The sequence below is a fragment of the Eumetopias jubatus genome, unplaced genomic scaffold (genome assembly GCF_037043125.1).
Source record: "Eumetopias jubatus isolate StellerSeaLion01/CBP00866 unplaced genomic scaffold, mEumJub1_p1.0 scaffold_10, whole genome shotgun sequence".
In the NCBI taxonomy this organism is placed as follows: Eukaryota; Metazoa; Chordata; class Mammalia; order Carnivora; family Otariidae; genus Eumetopias; species Eumetopias jubatus.
The window spans coordinates 70,175,221-70,198,046 of NW_028274816.1; the positions used below are offsets into that span (position 1 = coordinate 70,175,221).

Here is a 22,826-nt window from a genome sequence, read left to right on the forward strand (position 1 = left end):
CAGGGTCATTGCAGAAAAATTGGAAAACACAAAAAAGAAGATGAAGAATTAAGTTAAAATGTCACGTCACTTAATTTGGTTTCCTGTTTCTGGCCTGTTGAAATCTTTTTTGGATTTTGACTCTATCCATTTGTTATTCTCTGTTCCTTCTAGACTACCTCAAAGTCAGTGGTAATGGAGACAAGTATAGGACCAGTCCTCTAGATTTACATTTACCTAATAACCACTGAGAAACATCAGGTATCTGGAACAAATGGCATATAGCAGACCCATAAAAACCCAGAACATCAGAGTCTTCCCATGAGCTTCACAGGAATGCCCACAGATTAGAAAACTGAGTTTAGATGGTTTTTTGTTTTTCAGTATGGAACACGTCACGGTTTTATGTATCATCCGTGCTCAAGGACCAGGCTAATCTCTGTCATTCCAATTTTAGTATATGTGCTGCCAAAGTAAGCACTATAGATGGTTTTGAAAAATGTTTATGAAAAGCAAAAACAAGTTTGCTTAGCTTAATTGATAAACAACTAGGATATTTCCAGTTCCCCATTCTGAACAGTGATGCTGTAGCAAACATTTTTGTGGGTGTGTCTTTGGGCAGATGCATGACTATTTTCTCTAGAATAGAAACCTACATGTGAAATTACTTGGTCAAATCACATTTTTATTTTTTAAAAATATGTTTCCAGTTGCCCTCCTAAAAGCCTGTACCAATTTATATTCCCATCAGCCAATAGAAGAATGCCCATTTTGGGGTACCTGGATGGCTCAGTCGCTTAAGCATCTGATTCTTGATCTCAGCTCAGGTCATGATCTTAGGATCGTGGGATCGAGCCCTGCATCAGGCTCCACACTGGGCATGGAACCTGCTTAAGAGTCTCTCTTCCTCTCCCTCTGCCCCTCCCCCCTTTCATTCTCTCTTGTTCTCTCCCTCTCTAGGAAAAAAAACAAAAACAAACAAACAAAAAACCACAGGAATACCCATTTCCCACATCTTCATTAACTCTGTGAATTAAAAATCTTTTTAACGGGCGCCTGGATGGCTCAGTTGGTTAAGCGACTGCCTTCGGCTCAGGTCATGATCCTGGAGTCCCGGGATCGAGTCCCACATCTGGCTCCCTGCTCAGCAGGGAGTCTGCCTCTCCCTCTGGCCCTCTTCCCTCTCGTGCTCTCTCTCTCTCATTCTCTCTCTCAAATAAATAAATAAAATCTTTAAAAAAAAATAAAAAATAAATAAAAATCTTTTTAACGTTTGCCAACTTGAGTGAAAATAGTTCACTATTTTTATTTTCTGGTGAGACTGAACACCTTTTCAAATGTTTCTGATTCTGTTTCCTCTTCAGTGCATTACTGATTCATTCCTCTGCCAGTTTTTCCCTGACTTGTTATCGCTTATTCATTATAAGAATATATTCCGGATATCAGTAGTTTGTTATATATGTATATATATTGTTTTTCATTTTGTTATTCAGAAATTTAATTTTAGGGGCGCCTGGGCGGCTCAGTCGTTAAGCGTCTGCCTTCGGCTCGGGTCATGATCCCAGGGTCCTGGGAGCGAGCCCCACATCAGGCTCCCTGCTCGGCGGGATGCCTGCTTCTCCCTCTCCCACTCCCCCTGCTCGTGTTCCCTCTCTCGCTGTGTCTCTCTCTGTCAAATAAATAAATAAAATTTTTAAAAAGAAAAAAAGAAATTTAATTTTACATAATCCGTTTTCTCCATCCTTTTATCCTTCTTGCGTTTAATGCCCTACATGGCTTTCTTTCCCTTAAGAGTATAAAGCTATTTATCTAGATTCTAATAATGTCTAACTTTGGCTTTTAAATTTAGCCATCTGGAGTTTATCTCCAAACATCTAATGTCTGAGAGAAGGGAAACTCAGGAGGAGACACCCGTGGTCGGCAGCCCTCTGCTTGGGAATGGCTTCCATGTCACGGTGTAGCGAGCTGGAGTTGGGAACGGAGCGTGGCAGACCCACGGAGCTGAGGGAGGCAGCCGTCAATGGCCCCTGAGACAGCGGCATTCTGGGGCACTGGGGCATCAGAAAGGAAAAGGCTGTGCAGAGAAGGGGTCCAGGCGGTCTGTATGTGAGTCCCCTTGTGTCTGCGACTCTGAGCTGTGCTGTCCATGTGGGGGGCCAGACTACTGGAGGTTTACCAGGTAGCCTGAGATACTAGAATCGGATGGGTGTAGACATCTACCCAACACAGGGAATGAACCCCAAACCCATGCACAGGGAAGGAAGTATAGGCTGCGTCCGTTGAGATTTCACATGGACCCACTTACGTGTGCATATGCTTTATATTGTTTTTCAGCAAATCTTCAAAATAAGCTTGGTCCTCCCAAGGCACTTCCTGCACGTGCTGAACCTTAGTGAGAAATGAACTTCTTTTGTCCTCTATGATCTATACATTATTACCCCCCTTCCCCTCCACACACACACACACACAAACTGGGTCTGATTCTACAGCTGTGACAGTAAAAACATCTCAAAAAAGAGTCTCAGAGAAATCCCAGGAATGAGGCATGTTTAGGTCTCGGTGTGTCTGAACATCTAGTGCCCACAGCAGTAAAGACTGTATTTTCTTTTTTAATATTTAACTGACTTATAGTTGGCGTACAGTATTAGTTTTGGATGTCTGACATAGTGATTCCACATTTAGATTGTTTGTATGTATTACTAAATGCTCACCATTTAAGTGTGTCACCATCTATCACTGTACAAAATTATTATAATATTACTGACTGTATTCCCTGTGCTATACTTTTCATCCCCGTGATGTATTTATTTTATAACTGGAAGTTTGTACCTCTTTTTTTTAAGGATTTTATTTATTTTTTTTGAAAGCGAGAGAGCGAGTGAGCACGAGTAAGGGTGAGGAGCAAGAGGGAGAGGGAGAAGCAGACTCCCCACTGAGCAGGGAGCCCGACTCGGGGCTCAATCCCAGGACCCTGAAATCATGACCTGAGCCAAAGGCAGATGCCCAACCGACTGAGCCACCCAAGCACCCCAGAAGTTTGTACCTTTTATTTCTCTTTACCTATATGCCCATCTCCCCAACCCTTCCCCAGTGGCCAGCCACCAGTTTATTCTCTATATTTATTAGTCTGTTTCTGGTTTCTTGTTTGTTTGTTCATACATTTTTTTTAAAGATTTTATTTATTTGAGAGGGAGAGAATGAGAGAGAGCACATGAGAGGGGTTAGGGTCAGAGGGAGAAGCAGACTCCCCGCCGAGCAGGGAGCCCGATGCGGGACTCGATCCCGGGGCTCCAGGATCATGACCTGAGCTGAAGGCAGTTGCTTAACCGACTGAGCCACCCAGGCGCCCTACATTTTGTTTTTTATATTCCATGTGGTACGTGTCTTTCTCTGACTTACTTCACTTAGCATAACACCCTCTAGGTTCTTACATGTCACAAAGAGCAGGATTTCATTCTTTTTTATGGCTGAGTAATATTCGGGTGCGTGCACGCGTGCGTGTGTGTGTGTGTGACATCTCCTTTGCCCATTCATCTGTCATTGGACACGTAGGTCGCTTCCATATCTTGGTTATTGTAAATAATGCTGCAATAAGCATGGGAGTGCATACATATTTTCAGATTGGTGTTTTTATTTTCTTTGGCAGATACCCAGAAGTGGAATTACTGGATCATATGGTATTTCTATTCTAAATTTTTTAAGGGACCTCCCTACTGTTTTTTATAGTGGCCGCATTCCCAATTTACATTCCCACCAACAGTGCATGAGCGTTCCCTTTTCTGCACACCCTCGCCAGTGCTTATATTTCTTGTCTCTTTCATACTAGCCAGTCTGATTGGTGTGAGGTGATATCTCTTTTTTGATATGCATTTCCCTGATGATGAGTGATGTTGAGCGTCTTTTCATGTGTCTGCCATCCATTTGTATGTTTTCATGCCTTTTTGAGAAAAATGCCTGTTCATGTCCTCTGCCCATTTTTTTAAATTTTTAAATTATTTATTTAGTTATTTGAGGGAGCGAGAGAGAAAGCACAAACGGGGGTGGGGGAGGGAAAGAGGGAGAAGGAGAAGCAAGCTCCCCACTGAGCCCAACAATTCGGGACTCGATCCCAGGACCCTGGGATCATGACCCAAGCCGAAGTCAGATGCTTAACTGACTGAGCCCCCAAGGCACCCTCTCTGTCCATTTTTTTAAATGAATTGCTTGTTTTTGTTTTGTTTTGTTGTTATTGAGTTATATGAGTTCTTTATATACTTTGGATATTCACTCCTTATCATATATGTCATTTGCAAATACCTTCTCCCATTCAGCAGATTGCCTTCTCGTTTCGTTGATTTCCTTCTCTGTGCAAAACCTTTTTAGCTTGATGTAGTCCCAGTAGTTTATTTTTACTTTTGTTGCCCTTGCCAAAGGAGACAGATCCAAAAAAAAATATTGCCAAGTCTGATGTTGAAGAATCTACTGCCTCGTTTCTTTTAGGAGTTACATGGTTTCAAGTCTCACGTTTAGGTCTTTAATCCATTTTGAGTTTATTGTTGTGTATGGTATAAGCAAGTGGTCCAGTTTCATTCTTTTGCATGTAGTTGTCCAGTTTTCCCAGCACCATTTGTTGAAGAGACTGTCTTCCTCATTTTATGTTCTCACCTCCTTTGTTGTAAACTAATCGACCATATAAGCATGGGTTTATTTCTGGGCTCTTTATTCTGTTCCATTGATCTGTATGTCTGTTTTTGTGGCAGTACCATATTGTTTTGACTACTACAGGTCTGTAGAATATCTTGAACCCTGGCATTGTGAAGTCTCCATCCTTGTTCCTCCTTCTCAAGATTACTTTGGCTGTTCAGGGTCTCTTGTGGTTCCATACAAATTTTATGATCATTTGTTCTAGTTCTGTGAAAAATACTATTGGTATTTTAATAGGGACTGCATTGAATCTGTAGATTGTTTTGGGGGGGCGGAGTATGAACATTTTAACAATATCAATTCTTCCACTCTGTGAGCATGGTTTTCATTTCCATTTATCTGTGTCATCTTCAGTTACTTTCATCAGTGTCATAGTTTTTAGGATGTAGGTTTTTCAGTTCCTTGGTTAAATTTATTCCTAGTTATTTTATTCTTTTTGATGCAAGTATAAATGGGATTGTTAATTTCTCTTTTTGCTAGTTCATTATTAGTGTATAGAAATGCAACAGATTTCTGTATATTAATTTTGTACCCTGTGACTTTACAAAATTCATTTATCAGTTCTAATAGTTTTTCTTTTTTTTTTATGAAGTCTTTCAGGTTTTCTATCTATAGTATCATGTCATCTGCAAAGAGTGAGTTTTACTTCTTCCTTACCAATCTGGATGCCTTTTATGTCTTTCTCTTGTCCGATTGCTGTGGCTAGGACTCCTAGTACTCTGTTGAATTAAAATGGTGAGAGTGGACATCCTTGTTCTGTTCTTGATTTTCGAGGAAAAGCTTTCAGCCTCTTACCGTTTAGTTAGCTGTGCGTTTGTCATATATGGCCTTTATTATGTTGAGGTGTGTTCCCTCTAAGCCCATTTTGTTGAGAGTTTGTATCGTGAATGAATGTTGATTTTTCTCCATCTATTGAGATGATCATATGATTTTTACCCTTCATTTTGTTAAGGCGGTACATCATGTTGATTGATTTGCAGATATTGAAACTTCTACTAATAAATCCCACTTGATTGTGGTGAATGGTCCTTTTAAGGTATTGCTAAATATGGTTTAGTAATATGTTTTTTTAACTTTTATTTTTGAAGTATAGTTGACATACAATTAGTTTCAGGTATAGCACATAGTGTTTCAACAATTCTGTACCTTACACAGTACTCACCACGCTAGGTGTAGTTACCGTCTGTCACCATACAATGTTATTATGATATTATTGACTGGATTCCCTATGCTGTACTTTCTAGCACTTACTTATTTTATAATTGGAAGTTTGTACTTCCTAATCCCCATCACCTATTTTGCCCATCCCCCCACACTCTCTCCTCTGGCATCTATGACCTCATTCTCTGTATTTAGGAGTCTCTTTCTATTTTTTTGTTGTTGTTTGTTTTGCTTTTTATTTTATTTTTTTAAGATTTTATTTATTCATTCATTCATTCATCTATTTATTTATTTTAAAGAGAGAGAGAGTAGGGGAGGGGCGGAGGGAAAGACAGAGAATCTCAGACAGACTCCATGCTGAGTGTGGAGCCTGACACAGGGCTTGATCTCATGACCCTGAGATCATGACCTGAGCCGAAACCAAGAGTCCAGTGCTTAACCCACTCAGCCACCCAGGTGCCCTGTTTAGCTTTTTAGATTCCACATACATGTGAAATCATATGGTATTTGTCTTTTTCTGGGTTTGCTCATATTTTGTTGAGGATTTTTGCATCTATGTTTATCGGGGATATTGACTTAAAATTTTCTTTTCTGTAGTGTCTTTGTCTGGTTTTGGTATCAGGGTAACACTGGCCTCATGAAATGAATTTGGAAGCATTCCATCCTCTTCAAATTTTTGGAATAGTTTGGGAAGAATAGGTATTAACTCTTAAGTGTTTCATAGAGGGGCGACTGGGTGGTGCAGTAGGTTAAGCATCCAACTCTTGGTTTCGGCTCAGATGGGGATCTCATGGTGGTGAGATCGAGCCCTACATCAGCTCCATGCTCAGCGCAGAGTCTGCTTGAGATTCTCTCTCTCTCCCGCTGCCCCTCCCCCAATTCGTGGGTGTGCACTCTCTCTCTCTCTCTCTCTCTCTCTCTCTCTCTCTCTCTAAAATAAATAAATAAATCTTTTAAATAAATAAATAAAAATAAATGGTTCATAGATCTTACCTGTGAAGCCATCCTGTCCTGGACTTTTGTTTGTTGGTAGTTGTTTTTTGTTTTTTTTTTTAATTACTGATTCAGTTTCATTACTCATAATTAGTCTGTTCAGACTTTCTATTTCTTTCTGACTCAGTTTTGGAAGGTTATATTTTTCTAGGAATTTATCTGTTTCTTCTTTGTTGGCATATAATTTTTCATAGTAGTTTTTTGTAATTCTTTTTGTGCGGTTGGTTATAATTTCTCTTTCATTTCTGATTTTATTCCTCTTTTTTCTTGATGCGTCTGGCTAAAGATTTATCAATTTTGTTTCTCTTTTCAAAGAACTAGCTCTTAGTTCATTGATCTTTTCTATTTTTCTATGTCTCCATTTTATTTATTTCCTCTCTAGTCTTGATTATTTCTTTCCTTCTACCAACTTTGGGCTTTGTTTTTTCTCCTTTTTCTAGTTTCTAATTCGACGTAAGGTTAGATTGTTCATGTGAAATTTTTCTTGTTTCTTGAAGTAGACCCGTATTGCTATACACTGCCCTATTACAACTGCTTTTGCCGCATCCCCCAAATTTTGAACCATTTTGTTTCCATCTTCACTTGTTTCCAGGTTTGTTTGTTTTTTTTTTAATTTTATCTTTGAGTTCCTCATTATGTCTCAGTTTCCTGTAGCCCTTGGGCTCTCCCAGATTTAAGTCCCACTGATGTTTAAAGCCAGATGTTACGGGAGTTCATCTTACCAGGGTGGTGGGGGGCTACCTGATGTGGCCCTTGATCCCCTCACTCCTCAGAGAGGATCTCCGTGCCCGTGACATGCCCGCGACTTGTAGGTCCCTGCACTGGGGGGTTGGTTCCCGACCATGTCTCTGCCTCTCCTACCCTTCTCCATGTGGCTTTTCCTTCCACCTTTAGCTGGGGAAGAGCTGTTCTGTTGGTTTTTGGGGCATTTTCAGAGGGAGGTGCTCTGGGTGTAGTTTGCAGCCTTGGTGTGTCCGTGGAGGAGGTGCACTGAGGATTCTACTCTACCGTCTTCCTAGACCAACAGACTACATTTTCTCATCGGTCTCCTGACTTCTTCCCAGAAGCTTTGGGGTTTTTCTCTTTTTAACTCTTTTTAGACTTTTGAGTTTAGTGCACAGAGTCAGCCCATTCACAGAAATCTAATGGAGGAAGCTAGAGAGCCTCAGAAGAGACGAAGTGGTGGGATTGAGGTCAGACAACTATAGAATCCAGCTGCAGCCTCCGCTGAATTGAGCACGGGACCCATTCCAGCGTGCACGCTGCAGCTTCTCTCTCCAGCCCTTGATGTTTTCACCAAGCCCTGGTGTTTCCAGGCAACAAAGGGCAAATGGAATGAACCTTCTAAAAGCAAGTGCTGTAGATTGCTGGGTTTTGCTTTGCTTTTGTCCCCCCATGTTATTTACGAGTGCTACCTCCACATTCACCCCTATAGAGCTTTATTTGTCTACAGTCTCAGCCACTCAAGGGAATATTCTTGGATAGTCACCGAAGTTAGTTTAGCTTCTCATGTAAATACTCTTCAGTGTATTCACTTTTCTCAAATGACTTTGCTGCACTGAAGACAAAATTCCGTATCTTACAAAATTTTCTTCTATAAAAACTTAACCTGTTTTGGAGGTGCTTGGAATGTTACCATATATATATGTATGTATGTATATCTGATACCATGTACCCTATATGTGTATATCTGAGACTTCCTTTCCCCAGATTTCTTTTCCACTCAAAAATATCTCTAAGGTATTTATATCCCAGAGAAGGTTAAAGATAATTTGCAACGAGTAATTATCATTTTCCTTGGGGAAATAATCAGCAAGAAGTTTCTTTGTTGCTCTTTTCCTCCTTGGTAACTCTTATAGGACATAAAATCCAAAAAGTTCGCTCTCTTTTTAAACAGCCACCACGCAGTCCCTTAAGATGATCAGTCCATCTTTCTTTTCTACTTTCCTTCTTCCCTCCCTCCCTCCCTTTCTTGCTGAGATAGAACATGCAAGCGCACCATTACATGAAGTTTCACAACACGAAGGGACCCGTGCAGTTAGCATCCAGGTCTAGAAACACAGCATTGCTAGCACCCCCAGAATCCTCTGTCTGCTCCTGGCCCATTACTAACTTCCAGTTAAAGGTAACAATTAGGGAGCCTGGGTGGCTCAGTTGGTTAAGCAACTGCCTTCGGCTCAGGTCATGATCCTGGAGTCCCGGGATCGAGTCCCGCATCCGGCTCCCTGCTCAGCAGGGAGTCTGCTCCTCCCTCTGACTCCCCCCTCTCGCTCTCTCTATCTATCTCATTCTCTCTCTCAAAATAAATAAATAAAATCTTTAAAAAAAATAAAAAATAAAAAAATAAAGGTAACAATTATCCTACTTGATTTTATTCAGGAATAAATAACAAGGAAAATAACTGATGATATGCCTTGTAGAATGCCTTGTTGATCATTTTCTGTTTTTCCTCTTATTCTTTTGATGAACCCCTGAGAATTCAGCTGAATGATAATTGGGAGAAAAAGATACTAACTAACACCCCATGGGGGTGTTTGTATTATTAGCCTCCGTTTTTGTCCTAAGTTAGAGGTTCATCTGTGAGCATTGAGGACTATAATCCACAAGCTCAGCAGGAGCCACTTCCCCCCATCGAAGGCCAAGCCAATCCCGATCATCCCTAACCAAAAATAAAAGTTTTCACCCACATTTTAGGGGTAGGACCTGGAATTAGTCCTCACTTGGTTCCTGGGATTCCCAGGAGTGACCAGCTAGCCATGCCCAAGAAACTGTTGTCTTTCTGCCTGTTACCCAGTGCACTGGTCCAGTCCACACGAGCCCCTTTCTGCCGTGGCTACCTCGTCCTCCCTCGCAGGTGGCTGCAACCATATTGTGTCTTAGCCCATTTCGCTGGGACCCACACACCCTGCCTCAAAGTGTGGCACCCCGCATCAGCTAACTCCTCATGCACGACGATATATCGTACAGCTCACAAAAAGATACCTCAGTGAGCAGAAGGGAACTGCTTTTGTAATAACCACCGCAACAAAGCCACCATTGAGATGTGTAGAGTCCTTTGCATCCTCTTACGTGAGGTATCATAAATGTACGCACGTTTTCAGTTGTTCAACCAGCTGTGTTGACTTGGGAATTGTTAATACTCTTGTCATTCCAATGGAATTAGGATTTCAAATGACATTCAGGGAACTAGAACTGAGCTGTTCCACTTTATCTTAAGAAGGGTAAAGTTTTTACTTGATAGCCACCTCTTCTTGGAATGAGTATAATGCTGCAGATCACAGCTGGTTGTCATCCATCTCTTCCAGAGTCAAAAGAACTCCAAGTCTTGGGGCGCCTGGGTGGCTCAGTTGGTTAAGCGACTGCCTTCGGCTCAGGTCATGATCCTGGAGTCCTGGGATCGAGTCCCAGGATCGAGTCCCACATCGGGCTCCCTGCTCAGCAGGGAGTCTGCTTCTCCCTCTGACCCTCTTCCCTCTCGGGCTCTCTATCTCTCATTCTCTCTCTCTCTCAAATAAATAAATAAAAAATCTTAAAAAAAAAAAAAAAAAAAAAAACTCCAAGTCTTAAACATGGTGGCTGTGGGTTACATGAAAGAGAAGCATTTCCTGACCTGGATGTTGGATTTGATAACCTGCCTAGATTTGGAATTTCCATAATTCCTTTTTTTTTTTTTTTAAGATAGGGCACTGTTCCTGTTTCTTGTGTAGTGTTGGTGTGGTCTTGCTGCTGAAGTGCCAGGGTCTGCTTTACAGTGTGCTTCACGTTTCTGGAAAGGCCCGCGAGCTGCCATCTGTCTAGAAGCATCCGGGCTGTCTGAACTCTCCTGACGTTTTGAGTCGTTTAGACTGATTTTTTTCAACCAGATTTTATAGTCTCAACCTGTTGCTCGTTCATACTTATAGATCAGAAGCTGCTCCTGTGCGGACGCCTGGGTGGCTCGGTCAGTTAAGCTTCAGTTAAGCCTTCAGCTCAGGTCATGAGTCTGAACTCCTGGGATCGAGCCCCACATCGGGATCTCTGCTCAGCGGCGAGTCTGCTTCTCCCTCTTCCTCTCCCTCTGTGCTCTCTCGCTCTCAATCTCTCAAATAAATAAAATCTTTAAACTCCCAAACACCTAGGTGACACTCAGCTGAAATACTGGGCACTTTCTTGGTTTTGTGAGACAGATGACCTCGTCACCCCTTTGGGTCTGTCTGGCCTCTCACAATGCTTCTGAAGATCATGCAGATGAAGGAAAATGACATTTTGTATCATTAAAAAAAAATGGTACAGGAGATAAGTGAATAAAATGTTCTCACGTTTTAGGAAATGAAAGATTTCTCAAAACTTAAAAACTTTAGGCCTGAAGTAAATTTGTGAAGGAAGGCAGAGGAGGAGGAAGAAAGAAAAGAAAGAAAAAAAAAAGGAAGGAAGGACAGCAAACATGATGTGCTTTGCTGTCGGGCAGAACTGCAATTTGCCCCTGACTCTGGCCCCAGTGATATTTCTTCCTGCTTTGGCTTCCTCATCTGTGAAATGGGTACAGTGCTACTTACGATGTATTGTCATTCTGAGAATTAAATAAGGAACTGCCCAGCACCAGGCACATTGTAGACACTCAACGAATTTTACCGCCCTCACTGCCCCCATTTTTGGAGCTTGATATGTCCCGGCACTCATATTTCAGGGACTTACGTCCTGGTCATTCATTGAATGTTTGGCTTTCTATTTAAAATGTGGCCTTTCTGACGGAAACACCACTGCTTCCGGCCTCAGTTTCCTTTGAGGATGAAATGAGCTATACATCGACGTTGCCTTTCGGAGCGAACACTGCCAGGTGTGGCGCGTGCTTGTCCCATTTTCACAGATGCCCTAGTGCTGAGCATGAACAATAAGCCATCAGCAAGCAGTCCCTGGAAAGAAAGTCCGGCTTTCCTTCTGCCACGTCACAGGTACCATGAGAGATGGGTTGGGAGACGGGGTCTCAGATGACCTCTACGTGCCAAAGAAAGGGGACTCCATGTCAACAAGGGCTGGTTTTCCGAAGGCTGGCCCAGCTCCCTCCTTGTGCCCACTTCCCGGGGCCCGATGAGCTGATGAGCATCTGGTTCTAGTGCCTGAGACTTCCAGTGAACCGGACAGGGCATGGCCCCCACCTGTGTCTTTCCTCTTCTTTTTTAACATGCAGACCTCTTGAGAAAATATAAAATTACAGTGTTTCCCATTTCTGAAGCAGCATCCAGGCCCCATCAGGTAGCTCCAGAGTCTCCAAGGAGACTTTTTGAAGCCAAGAATGCAAATGATCAGCTTACCAGGAGGCCTGGCTCGTGCACATTCAGCCCGAAAACGGAGATGGGGCATTCTCAGACTTTTATGTAACACGGAGATGCTTAGCAGCTCTTAAAATCTGGTTGTGCTTGAGTCATGAAAACCAGAACGAAAAGGCATTATTATGGTTGTGTGTTGCCCTCAGCCAGAGATCCTTCCCCCAGGTAGACGTAATTACAAAACAGGCTGGAGAATCCGACATTCCTGAAAGGCAGCGATTTGGGGGGGACGTTCTGGGTCCACCTGGGTCACCCTGGACTCTGGCTAGAAGCCAGAAGAGGTTTGCTAGAAAGGGCCACAGGGTGGGGACTTGGCCTGCCAGAGTGTCCGTCATCCAGGTACACCGTGTGTGATGTGTGGACACCACCTCCTCATCTTTCCTATAAAACGAGCCATTTGACCTACCTCGTCGCTAGAGGCCAAGCTAGCTCAGAGGGGAAATCTAGATAAAGTGCTCAAATGAGGGGCGCCTGGGTGGCTCAGTCGTTAAGCGTCTGCCTTCGGCTCGGGTCATGATCCCAGGGTCCTGGGATCGAGCCCCACATCGGGCTCCCTGCTCCGCGGGAAGCCTGCTTCTCCCTCTCCCACCCCTCCCTGCTTGTATTCCCTCTCTTGCTGTGTGTCTCTCTCTCTGTCAAATAGATAAAATCTTGAAAAAGAAAAAAACAAAAACGCTCAAATGAGATTATGGGCCATTTGCTTCCAAACCCCTCAGGAAACCGCATGGGAAACTCTGATACCATGTTTTATTACACATTTCCACCTCCCTGTGTTCTTCAAAACTTCTTTATACACATGTTAGGAAGAACTCCACAAAGTCTCCCTCTCCCTATTGCAATTTACCTTCATGCCATGTTCTCTTCACCCTTCCTCCCCTACTCAAGTGCTGCCACTTCTGGTGGAGACACCCTAAATCACTTCCCAGGGCAGAGTCAAGCTGCTGCAGACTGGCGTTTGGTTTGGGCAGAGGGAGAGGAAGTAGTCGGCGTCCACACCTTCAGAAAGAGCCGCCTCTTCACCATCCGCTCACCTCTGCCCACTTCATTGTCTCCACGAGCTGCCTTCCTCTAAAGATTCTGTTTTCCTCATCACGGTTCACGAAGCATCTACTGGGGTTCCCACCAATTCCAGAGCAGAAGCTCCTTTTCCCTCGGGAAGCCTCATAATCCTTGGGTATTTGATGTGCCAGCGAGGGTACTGTTGAGTATGAAGGGTTTGCTCTCCCTGAGAAGCCCTTCAAGTTGTGGGGTGTAGAGGGTATTAGCAGGAGTAAGCCGTGAGACCAGCCATCTAGGTTTTTAAGATCTTGGTTTGTCTTGGTCTACCTGTTGTTAATTGGCGTCATACATCATGACGATCATGATGAGGGTTCCTCCTTGACCAGATAAATCTGGGAAATGCTGGGATATAGAAAGCTAATTGAGGGCGCCTGGGTGGCTCAGTCAGCTAAGCGTCGGCCTTTGGCTCCGGTCATGACCTTAGGGTCCTGAGGTCGAGTCCTGCATCGGGCTCCCTGCTCAGCAGGGAGTCTGCTTCTCCCTCTGACCCTCCCCCCTCTCATGTGCTCTCTCTCTCATTCTCTCGCTCTCAAATAAAAAAATCTTTAAAAAAAGAAACCTAATTGAGTGGGTGGATTCGAGAATAAGATGTCTCGAAGCTTTTCATGTACCACCGGGTAGGCAGAAATTCCCCAGGGTTGGGAGCCCTTAAGGCTTTTTTTCATGCGATTCTGTGAGTGGATTTGGGTGACACCGGGCCATTGCTGGTACCAAAATTAAATGGACACCCGGCAGTCTTGGGTGGTTTCTCATCCGGCCTTCCTGCAAACCCAGAGGTGGATACCCATCTTCCCATAGTCTCATTCATATTCTCTGCCTTTGCACAGTTTGGAGATTAATGCTGCTTTTCCCACCCCTACAGAACATTGATATCACCAATTTCAGCAGCAGCTGGAGTGACGGCTTGGCCTTCTGTGCTCTCCTTCATACCTACCTGCCTGCCCACATCCCATATCAGGAGCTGAACAGTCAGGAGAAGGTAAGTCACCTGCCCAATCACCCCTGGTTATCCTCTAGAACATGCAAGGGGAATTCCTATAATATCGTCCATCCTGATGGGGTGGTGTTTATAGACCAGGAAATTAGGGTATTGGTACCAGGCAGACATAACTGAGTGTATGACAAGGCCGTAGGATCCCACCCTCGGTAAATACTTCTCAGTTGCCTCGTGGCCTGGAAAAATGGAGGGAAGACCAGTTTACTGTGACCGTCACCCATTTTTTGAGAGAAAGCCTTGATGAAATTTCACCTTCGTGGCTTTAAGACCTTGGCCAGCATTTTCAGGACCTGAAGCACCAATGAAAGGATCTCGCTGCTCGGATAAGCTTGGGAAACGGTATATTATGTCACAGTCTTAGAGATTCACAGTGCTCATTAGCACAGTAAAGACTTTAGGAACATGAGAGAAACCTGTGTGACTCTGTTTAACCCTACATATATCAGATCCACAGAATTTTTTAATACAATTACCTACAACAAGAGTTCGCAAAGTTTCCTGTTAAGGGCCAAATAGTGGACTTTGTGGGTCCACGGGTCTCTGTCACAGCTACTCATCTACCATGGTAGTGCCCAAGTGGCCCGAGATGAGACGGATGGGCATGCTGTGTTCCAATAAAACTTTATTTACACAAAGAGGCTGTGGGCCTGATTTGGTCTGCGGGCTATAGTTTGCCAAACCCTGACCTAGAACATCCTACAAAATCATATCCACAGAGCGTACTTTGGAAAATGCTGTTCTGGGCCCTGCGCTCATTCTCTCCACAAGTATTTCTTGCCAAGCATCGTGCATAGTAATAAAGACAACAGTGAACAAAGTAGACCTGTTCTTTGCCCTCTGAAGTAGAGAGACAGGTCCACAAGCGAGTAAGCCTGGTAACAGGTAATGTTATAAATAAATAAATTGCCGAAGAGCTATGAGAGAAACCTCATGCCGTGGGAGTGAACAGGTTTCCTAATTTAGATCAGGAAGGCTGAGAAGGCCTCTCTGAGAGGCGATACTCTTCAGAACAAACCAGGAGCCAGTAATACAAAGAGCTGGGGGGAGCTTTCCAGAGCAAGGGAGCAGCCTGACCAAGAAAACACCTGGGTGTGGTCGGGGAACATGGAGGAAGACCCGCTGGCCGGAGTGCAGGGAGCGGGGAAGAGTGGCCTGTGATGGTTCTGGGGTCCAGACAGGGCCAGACCCTGCAGGGCTTCCACGGAGGGCTCTGGAAAGAAATCTGCCTCTCGCTCTAACCTCGGTGGGAAGTCAATGAAGGATTCTAAATGGTGGAGACACACGACTCGTGTTTTTGAAAGATCTTTCTTGCTGTTATGTGAGAAGAAGAACTGGAAAAGGAACAAGAATGGGTGAGGCGCTACCGGATGGGAGGCTCTTGGAGTCATCAACGTTGAGGGCTTAGCATCCCTGACTCCAGCCATTTAGCTGTGGCGGGGGCGGTAGCATCTTGGGTAGAAAGTTGGAGATAGTTTCAGAATAGGTCTTAGATATAGAATCCGCTGGACTTAGTACCTGGTTGGTTGTGGGGGAGGACACGAGGAAGGAGAGGCGTGTCTAGCCTGACAGGTCATTCTCCAGGATGGGGAAGGAATAGAAATGCTGGAAAGTTCGGTTTTGATTATAAAGCCCAATGCATGGTCATGGCACTGATGGTGATAATAACTGAACAGAGTGATTTAATTTTCTGGAGTGTTAGGGTTCTCCAGAGAAACAGAAGTAATAGGGTGTGTGTGTGTGTGTGTGTGTGTGTGTGTGTGTGTGTGTGTGTAAGAAAGTTGAATGCCACAGTTTGGATCAGAAGGCAGTTTGCTGGCAGAATTCCCTCTTCTTCGAGGGAGATCAGGCTTTTTCTATTAAGGCCTAACGCTATGGTGGGTGATGTGCTTTACCCAGAGTCTACCGATTTAAATGTTAATCTCATCTTAAAAATACCTTCACAGAAACATCTAGAATAATGTTTGGCCAAACATTTGGTACCATGACCTAGCCGTGTCGATACATAGAATTAACCATCACAGAGCGTGTAAAAATCTCAAGACCTAAAATTTGTGTGTGGCGCCTTTGTTGGTAGTCCGTGAAGCAGGCTGGACAGGAGCATTAAACATTTGGAAAACAAAGCCAAAAAAGCTGTTCTGTTCTTAATCATGTTAAGTGGGAGATGTTCCTAAAGTATGCAGTGTGCCATTTCAGGCAGGTGGTTGGATAATAAATGTGGAAATCAGAGGGGAGATCAGAGCTGGAAGGCAGATTCGGGAGTCATCAGGGAGTAGGTAAGTGCTGCCTAAGTGAATCGAAATGATGGAAAAGTTCTACATTTGCGCTATCCAACATGGTAGCCACTAGTCCATTGGGCCGTTAATGAATGTGGCTTTCAATGATTGGAAAATTGAATTTTTAATCTTAATTACTTTTGATTTAAATAGCCACGTGTCAGGTGTAGCTACCATGTCCAACAGGGCGGGTATAGATGGTATTTAAAGCCATGAGAGTGGAGATCACCTTGGTCCTAGGTCCTAAGGGAAGCTCCAAAGAAAACCTCGTCTGTATCCACTCTGCTCCCAGCGTTTCACTTCCGATACTTCTGTAAACAGATGGGGGGTTTTGCCCATACCGGGCAGTTCTGCAACACCAGCTGGGTATCCTCAAGTGTGACTCAGTTCTGACACTGTCCGCCTGGAACGAGCATCGGGTCCCACAGGTTAAGGGCTCGGTCCCACAAGAGTGTGCCCTCCACTTCAGACCCCAGTGACCATGTAGTTGTCACCTTGCTTCTGACTGATCGACTAAACCAGGGGTTCCCGTGACCCCTTCCTTAGGTTCAATTAATTTGCTAGAGTGGCTCACAGAACTCAGGAAAACAGTACTTACTAGGTTACCAGTTTATTACAAAGGATATTGAAGGACACTAATGACCAGCTGGATGAGGAGCCCCCTAGGGTGAGGTCCAAAAGGGTCCCGAGCGCAAGAGCTTCTGTCCCCTTGGACCTTGGGCTGCACCACCCTCCCAACACACATTTTCTGAACCCCATCCTTTTGAGCTTAATGGAGGCTTCCTTACACAGGCACAATTGATTAAACCATTGGCTATCGGTGATTGAACTCAGTCTCGAGTCTGCCTCCCCTCCCCGAGGTTGGGGTCAGGGGATATGGGCCTGAAAGTTCCAACCTTCTAATCACATGGCTGATTCCCCTAGCAGCCAGCCCCCATCCTTAGGTTATCTGGGGTTTTTTGAAAAATCAGCTCTTTAACATGAACTCGGGTGCAGTCGAAAGAGGTTTGTTGGGGCGCCTGGGTGGCTCAGTCGGTTGAGCATCAGCCTTCGGCTCAGGTCGTGATCCCAGGGTCCTGGGGTCGAGTCCACTTATACTCTCACTGTCTCTTCTCTCTCTCTCTCAAATAAGTAAATAAAATCTTTAAAAAAAAAAAAAAGATGTTGCAATCTTTTTAAAAAAAGAAAGAAAGAGGTTTGTTACGAGTAACAGGAGACATCTATTTCAACTTTGTTGTTCTGAAGCCATTTCTGGAACTGAGGACAAAAACCAGAGATTGTAACAAAAGATGCCTCTGTGGCTCTTATATGGGAAATGATAAGGGTTTTAGGAGCCCTGTGCCAGGAACCGTGGACAAAGACCAAATGTATATTTCTTGCTATAAATCACAATATCACAGAGGCATGGAGAGAAGGCTAAGGAACCTTGACTCCAGTGCTTGTCGTCTAGGGAGAGTATGACCCAGCAAAGGGAACCAGAGTGGAGCAGCCAGAGAGGAGGGGAGACAAGCTAGGGCCGTGTGGGGTACCCGCAGCCTGTGCATCAAGCCCCTCGCAGCAGAGCCCACCTCCAGCAGTGACCTCCGTGTCCCTTCTCTTCGCTTTTTGCAGCCTCTGTCTTTTCCATGTGATATTATGAAGATAATTGAGTCAAGAGTGGGCATAAAACAATTCAGAATCATCGGAGGACCTCACTAAAACTGTCGTAAATAGAAGTCTCTGCACTTACGCACACCCTATCTAAAACAGGAATCTTCCTGAAGGTGTGAAATGTTTGTCTGCTCCTATGCAAAGCATACCTAGGCTCTTCGTCCTCAGATCACTCTGGATCTGTTGGAAAATAACGAACCTAAAAGTGTTTGCTTTCACACGTTGAATCATGAGCACTGCTTCCTTATGAAAGTGTGTTGTCTTGCCATGGGTGGCCATGGTTCCCACACACCACACGGCCCAGCTGCCCTGGTCACTGGCTGCACATTTGGAAACATGCAACACCCAGACGCCACCGTTTACTCACTTCCCGTTGTCCTTGTGGTACAGGGGCCCGTGGTCTCTACATGTAGGGTTGAATGTCTTCCCCCTAATCTAGGATGCTATTTTCAGGGAGCACCCAGGTCAGATTGTGGAAGACTGCGGGTCTGTGAGATTAATGATAGCCCGGGAAGTTCAGAAATCATGAGCTGTTCCATCTACCCAGACGGATGTAATGAAACCAAGTTGGTTGGACATCAGTGTTAAATAGGGAATTTCTGATAAAACTAACAAGGACGTCTTGGAAGACATTAAAGAGACGTGAGTTACAGTCAGTGGAAGGTTTGGGCATTTTTTTCAACAGAAAGCGTATTTATCTGTCAGCCCATGAAACTTCCACATAGGCTACTCAGATTCATGTGATAGAACGGAGTGTTTTCGTGTCAGTGTCTGAAACAAAATTTTAACATGAGAGGAGAAATTTTCTGGACGTGGGATGCTTTCTGCTGTCAGTTTTAGGTGAGATGCGCTGTTAGTGGGGCCAGCACCAAGATCTCTACCAGGGGCTGACGCTATCCTGGGGCTGGAAGGGCTCTGGGAACCTCTCGGTTCCTCCCTGGGCACACTCCCCCCTGCTCCCTGTAAGTGGCAGCTTTCTCCACCCCCCACCCCCTGGCCTCGCGGGGGCCTGACACCGTTGCAGTGAAAGAATTAGATAACAGTGCTTGGTCATAATAGTCTATGCAGGTAAAAGTGTGAGAAAATGGACACTTACACACTATTGCTGGAATTGAAAATTGGTGCAGCCTTCCATTTTTTTTTTTTTAAGTAGGTTCCATGCCCAGTATGGGACTCGAACTCACAACCCTGAGATTAAGAGTCCCATGCTCCACCAACTGAGCCAGCCAGGTGTCCCAGGTGTAGCATTTTAGAAAACAAGTTGGCATTGTCTATCAAATGCCATGACTTCTAGAATAATGGTAGCCGAAAAACTGGCTTACAAGCCCCCTTCCCCCTCAAAACTAATCAAAAGGGACTTTAAAATAAGCACAAAATAGGAGACGGCTGCCACAAGTTTGGGCTCAATTAAAGGAAGCCAGGAGCCAACTTAGAGCTCCTGTCTCAGCAGAACAGAAAGCAGTGGTATGGAAACAAGCATAAGGTTTCTAGTTCATGCCCATAAATTTCCCTTAATTTGGAGGAAGAGGGTTGGTGGCTTGGGCGAGATGACCACAGATCAACAGCTTTCACAGGCCTCGACCACAGCCTGGGAGAAAACATGCACAGCCTTGTCTTTCTCTTTTTCCATGACCTGGTGCCTAGAGCAGAGAGTTTGCTTCAGTCTCAGGGCAGGGCCCACCCACCTTCAGGAAGCAGATGTGCACCCAAGGACAGAGGGCGGAGGCTATGCGGAAATGGAAAAAGGGATAAAATTATGTATCAAATCCAAATGCATAAAATCCAAATGCATAAAATCATGAAATTCTACTGGGGAACATAAAACGTGAATACTACTTACAGGAACATGACTCTCTTGATTAAACTTAATATACCAATCTAATTAAATTTTGATGTTATCCTAATGACTCTCAAGTGAACTGTGGAGGGAAGGAGGCAGGATTAAGTGATCCTTAAGTTCATGCAGGTGAGGAAACATCCAAGGAGCCAGAAAGAGTCTCAAGAAGAAGCTGCAAATTCGGGCTAAATGTGGAATGGTGCCTTTAGAATTCTAGGAGGAAACGGGGTATATAGCACCGTGATAAAACAACTCTTGACACACAACAGAATGCGCAGGTCGTAAATTGTGGCAAAGTAAAAAGTAACTGAACAAATATTTATCTCTGATAGTCAGGAATCAATCGGTAATGTCATTTTAATTATTTAACCTGTCAGTCGTTTTCTTCCTTGGACTGAAATGCTGTTTGCATATTTGACTTAAAATTTTAAGTGTTTTATAATGGTAGCTCATCTATATCGGAGTGTCATGTAGTGTTCTTTCCTGGCAAAAACTATACATTTTTATATTTATTTTTATTTTTTTCAAAAGCTATGTGTTTTTAGTTGATAATTCCAGTCTCTGTCCTTCTAACCTAGAAAAGGAATCTCTTGTTGGCATTTGAAGCAGCCGAAAGTGTAGGCATCAAACCCAGCCTGGTAAGTATCCTATTTTATATCCTTGTGACACCTTATTCTACTTATAGGAGAAAGAACTTTATGCCATCTACTGAACAGTTTCTTACAGAACATTAAAATCCATTTGCTAAAGATCTGTTACTCGTGATCCCAAATATGAAAATATTATTGGGGCCCCTGGGTGGCTCAGTCGGTTCAGCATCTGACTCTTGATCTCAGCTCAGGTCTCAATTCTCAGGGTTGTGAGTTCAAGCCCCGCATTGGGCTATGCACTGGGTGTGGAGCCTACTTCAAAAAAAAAAAAAAAAAAAAAAGTTTTTTTCAATTCAGTTAGTCTAACCACATATGATTTAGAGTTTTTTCAGAGATTTCATTGTGGATAAATTTCATATCTGGAAGCACGTTGGACTGAATTATTAAAGCTCTGTTGTTCAAGTCACCTAGAAATCTGGATAAAATGTAATTATAAAAATACCAACACATAGATGTGGTCAGAAGAAAGAATGGGAAATGGCCAGATGTCAGAAATTCAAAGGGAAGTGAAAACCAGAGCCACGAGGCATAAACCAAGACTGGCAAGCCTCAGAAGTGGGTCTGGGAGTGCTGGCAGAGGGCTCATAGTAAAAGGCTCCCTAATGGGTATAGGTTTTATTTAATGCCCACACAAGAACAAGAGACAAGGTGCTGAGCTCCCTTAAACAGAACATTAGTACTGAGACCCTTGCACAAAACCCAAGGTCACAAAATGATGTTCTTCTTAGTGAAGGGGAAAATAAACAACTCTACCTGCCAGTCAAGGGAAGTGATATGGAAGCTTGGTTTCCACCTTGGATTGTGTGTGTGTGTGTGTGTGTGTGTGTGTGTGTGTGTGTGTCCAAATAAAGGAAAATCTGCAAGAAAAGAAAACTGGGCCAGATGAGGTTTGGAGTTCAAATTTATATCTGTGCTGCAAGAAGTCCCTAGTTTATACTGTGTGAGGCACATAGCTTCAGTGGTACAATGGCCACTGAAAATACATTCACAATCCAAAATTACAAAACACTCAAGAAAATTATCTAATTGACCTAATCAGCAGATAGAGCAAAAAGAGGATCAGCTACCAGAATGTGGGATAATAAAATAATAAGAAAGAGACTACAAAAGACTATGTTTAAACATATTAAAGAGGTAAAAGAGGAAATAAAAATCATAAGGACCGGGGTACTATTAAAAAAAAGATTTGGAAAAAGAATCAAATGAAACTAGTAGAAATAAAAATTAGAAATTAAAAAAGCCCCTTGGATTGAAAAACTGATAGCAGAAGAGAGAACTACTGAGCTGGAAAACAGAACTAAGGACGTTATCCAGAACATGAAACAGACATTTAAAAAGTGGAAAATATAATAGAGGAATTGTATTAGTATGTATTGAAACTCAAGAAATGGGGGGATGCCTGGGTGGTTCAGTCTGTTGGGCGTTCAACTCTTGATTTTGACTCAGGTCATGAGACCCCCTCTGCCCTTACCCCCCCACACACACACCCACATACACTCAGGTACATGTGTGTGCTCTCTCTCACTCTCTCTCAAATACATAAATAAAATCTTTTTTAAAAAAAGACAAATTCAAGAAATGGAAAACCCAACTAACAGTTGCTTAAACCATAAAGCTGTTAATTTTATTTTTTTTTAATGAGAAGTCCAGAAGTAGTTTCAGGATTGGTTCACTGTTCAGTATTGTAATCAAGGACTCCAGAGTGTGTCCTATCTACACTCCACCATCTTTAATCTGTTGGCTCTTTGTCCCCATGTCCTCTGTGGTTGAACATGGCTGCCATGCTCCAGACATCACTCCCATCTGCTGGACAGGAAGGAGGGGGAAAGGATAGAACAAGTGCCTCATATCTTCCCCCCCCTTTTTTTTTTCAGAGAGAGAGACAAAGTGAGAGAGGGAACACAAGCGGGGGCAGTGGGAGAGGGAGAAGCAGGCTTTCCGTGGAGCAGGGAGCCCGATGTGGGGCTCGATCCCAGGACCCTGGGATCATGACCTGAGCCGAAGGCGGACGCCTAACGACTGAGCCACCCAGGCGCCCCCTATCTTCCCCCTTTGATAAGGAAATCAAAAGGCTTCCCAGAGCCCCTCAGTTCATTGGCAGTACTCTGTTACGTGGTCACCCCAGCTGCAAGGGAATTTGAGAAAGTAAGCAATTTATATTCTCCATTCTCTTTAGTGGGAAGCCTACAAGGGATAGAGAGGTTCGGAATGACTATTAGATTAACCAACTGATAGTGT

The 22,826-nt window shown here is 43.8% G+C and overlaps 1 protein-coding gene and 1 non-coding gene across 4 annotated transcripts in view; one reads left to right on the plus strand and one right to left on the minus strand.

Annotated features, from left to right (window-relative positions):
• Positions 1–22,826, plus strand: part of SPECC1 (sperm antigen with calponin homology and coiled-coil domains 1) — a 272,584-nt gene that overhangs the window by 239,361 nt on the left and 10,397 nt on the right. For all 3 annotated transcript variants that reach the window (XM_028089512.2, XM_088027946.1, XM_028089511.2), the window contains exons 13-14: positions 14,044–14,160; positions 20,517–20,576. In XM_028089512.2, coding sequence (XP_027945313.1) covers positions 14,044–14,160; positions 20,517–20,576 — 177 coding nt within the window. The remainder of the gene's footprint in view (positions 1–14,043; positions 14,161–20,516; positions 20,577–22,826) is intronic.
• On the minus strand, positions 359–460 carry LOC114198228 (U6 spliceosomal RNA). The gene has a single exon (XR_003607066.1). It is a non-coding gene; the product is annotated as a U6 spliceosomal RNA (small nuclear RNA).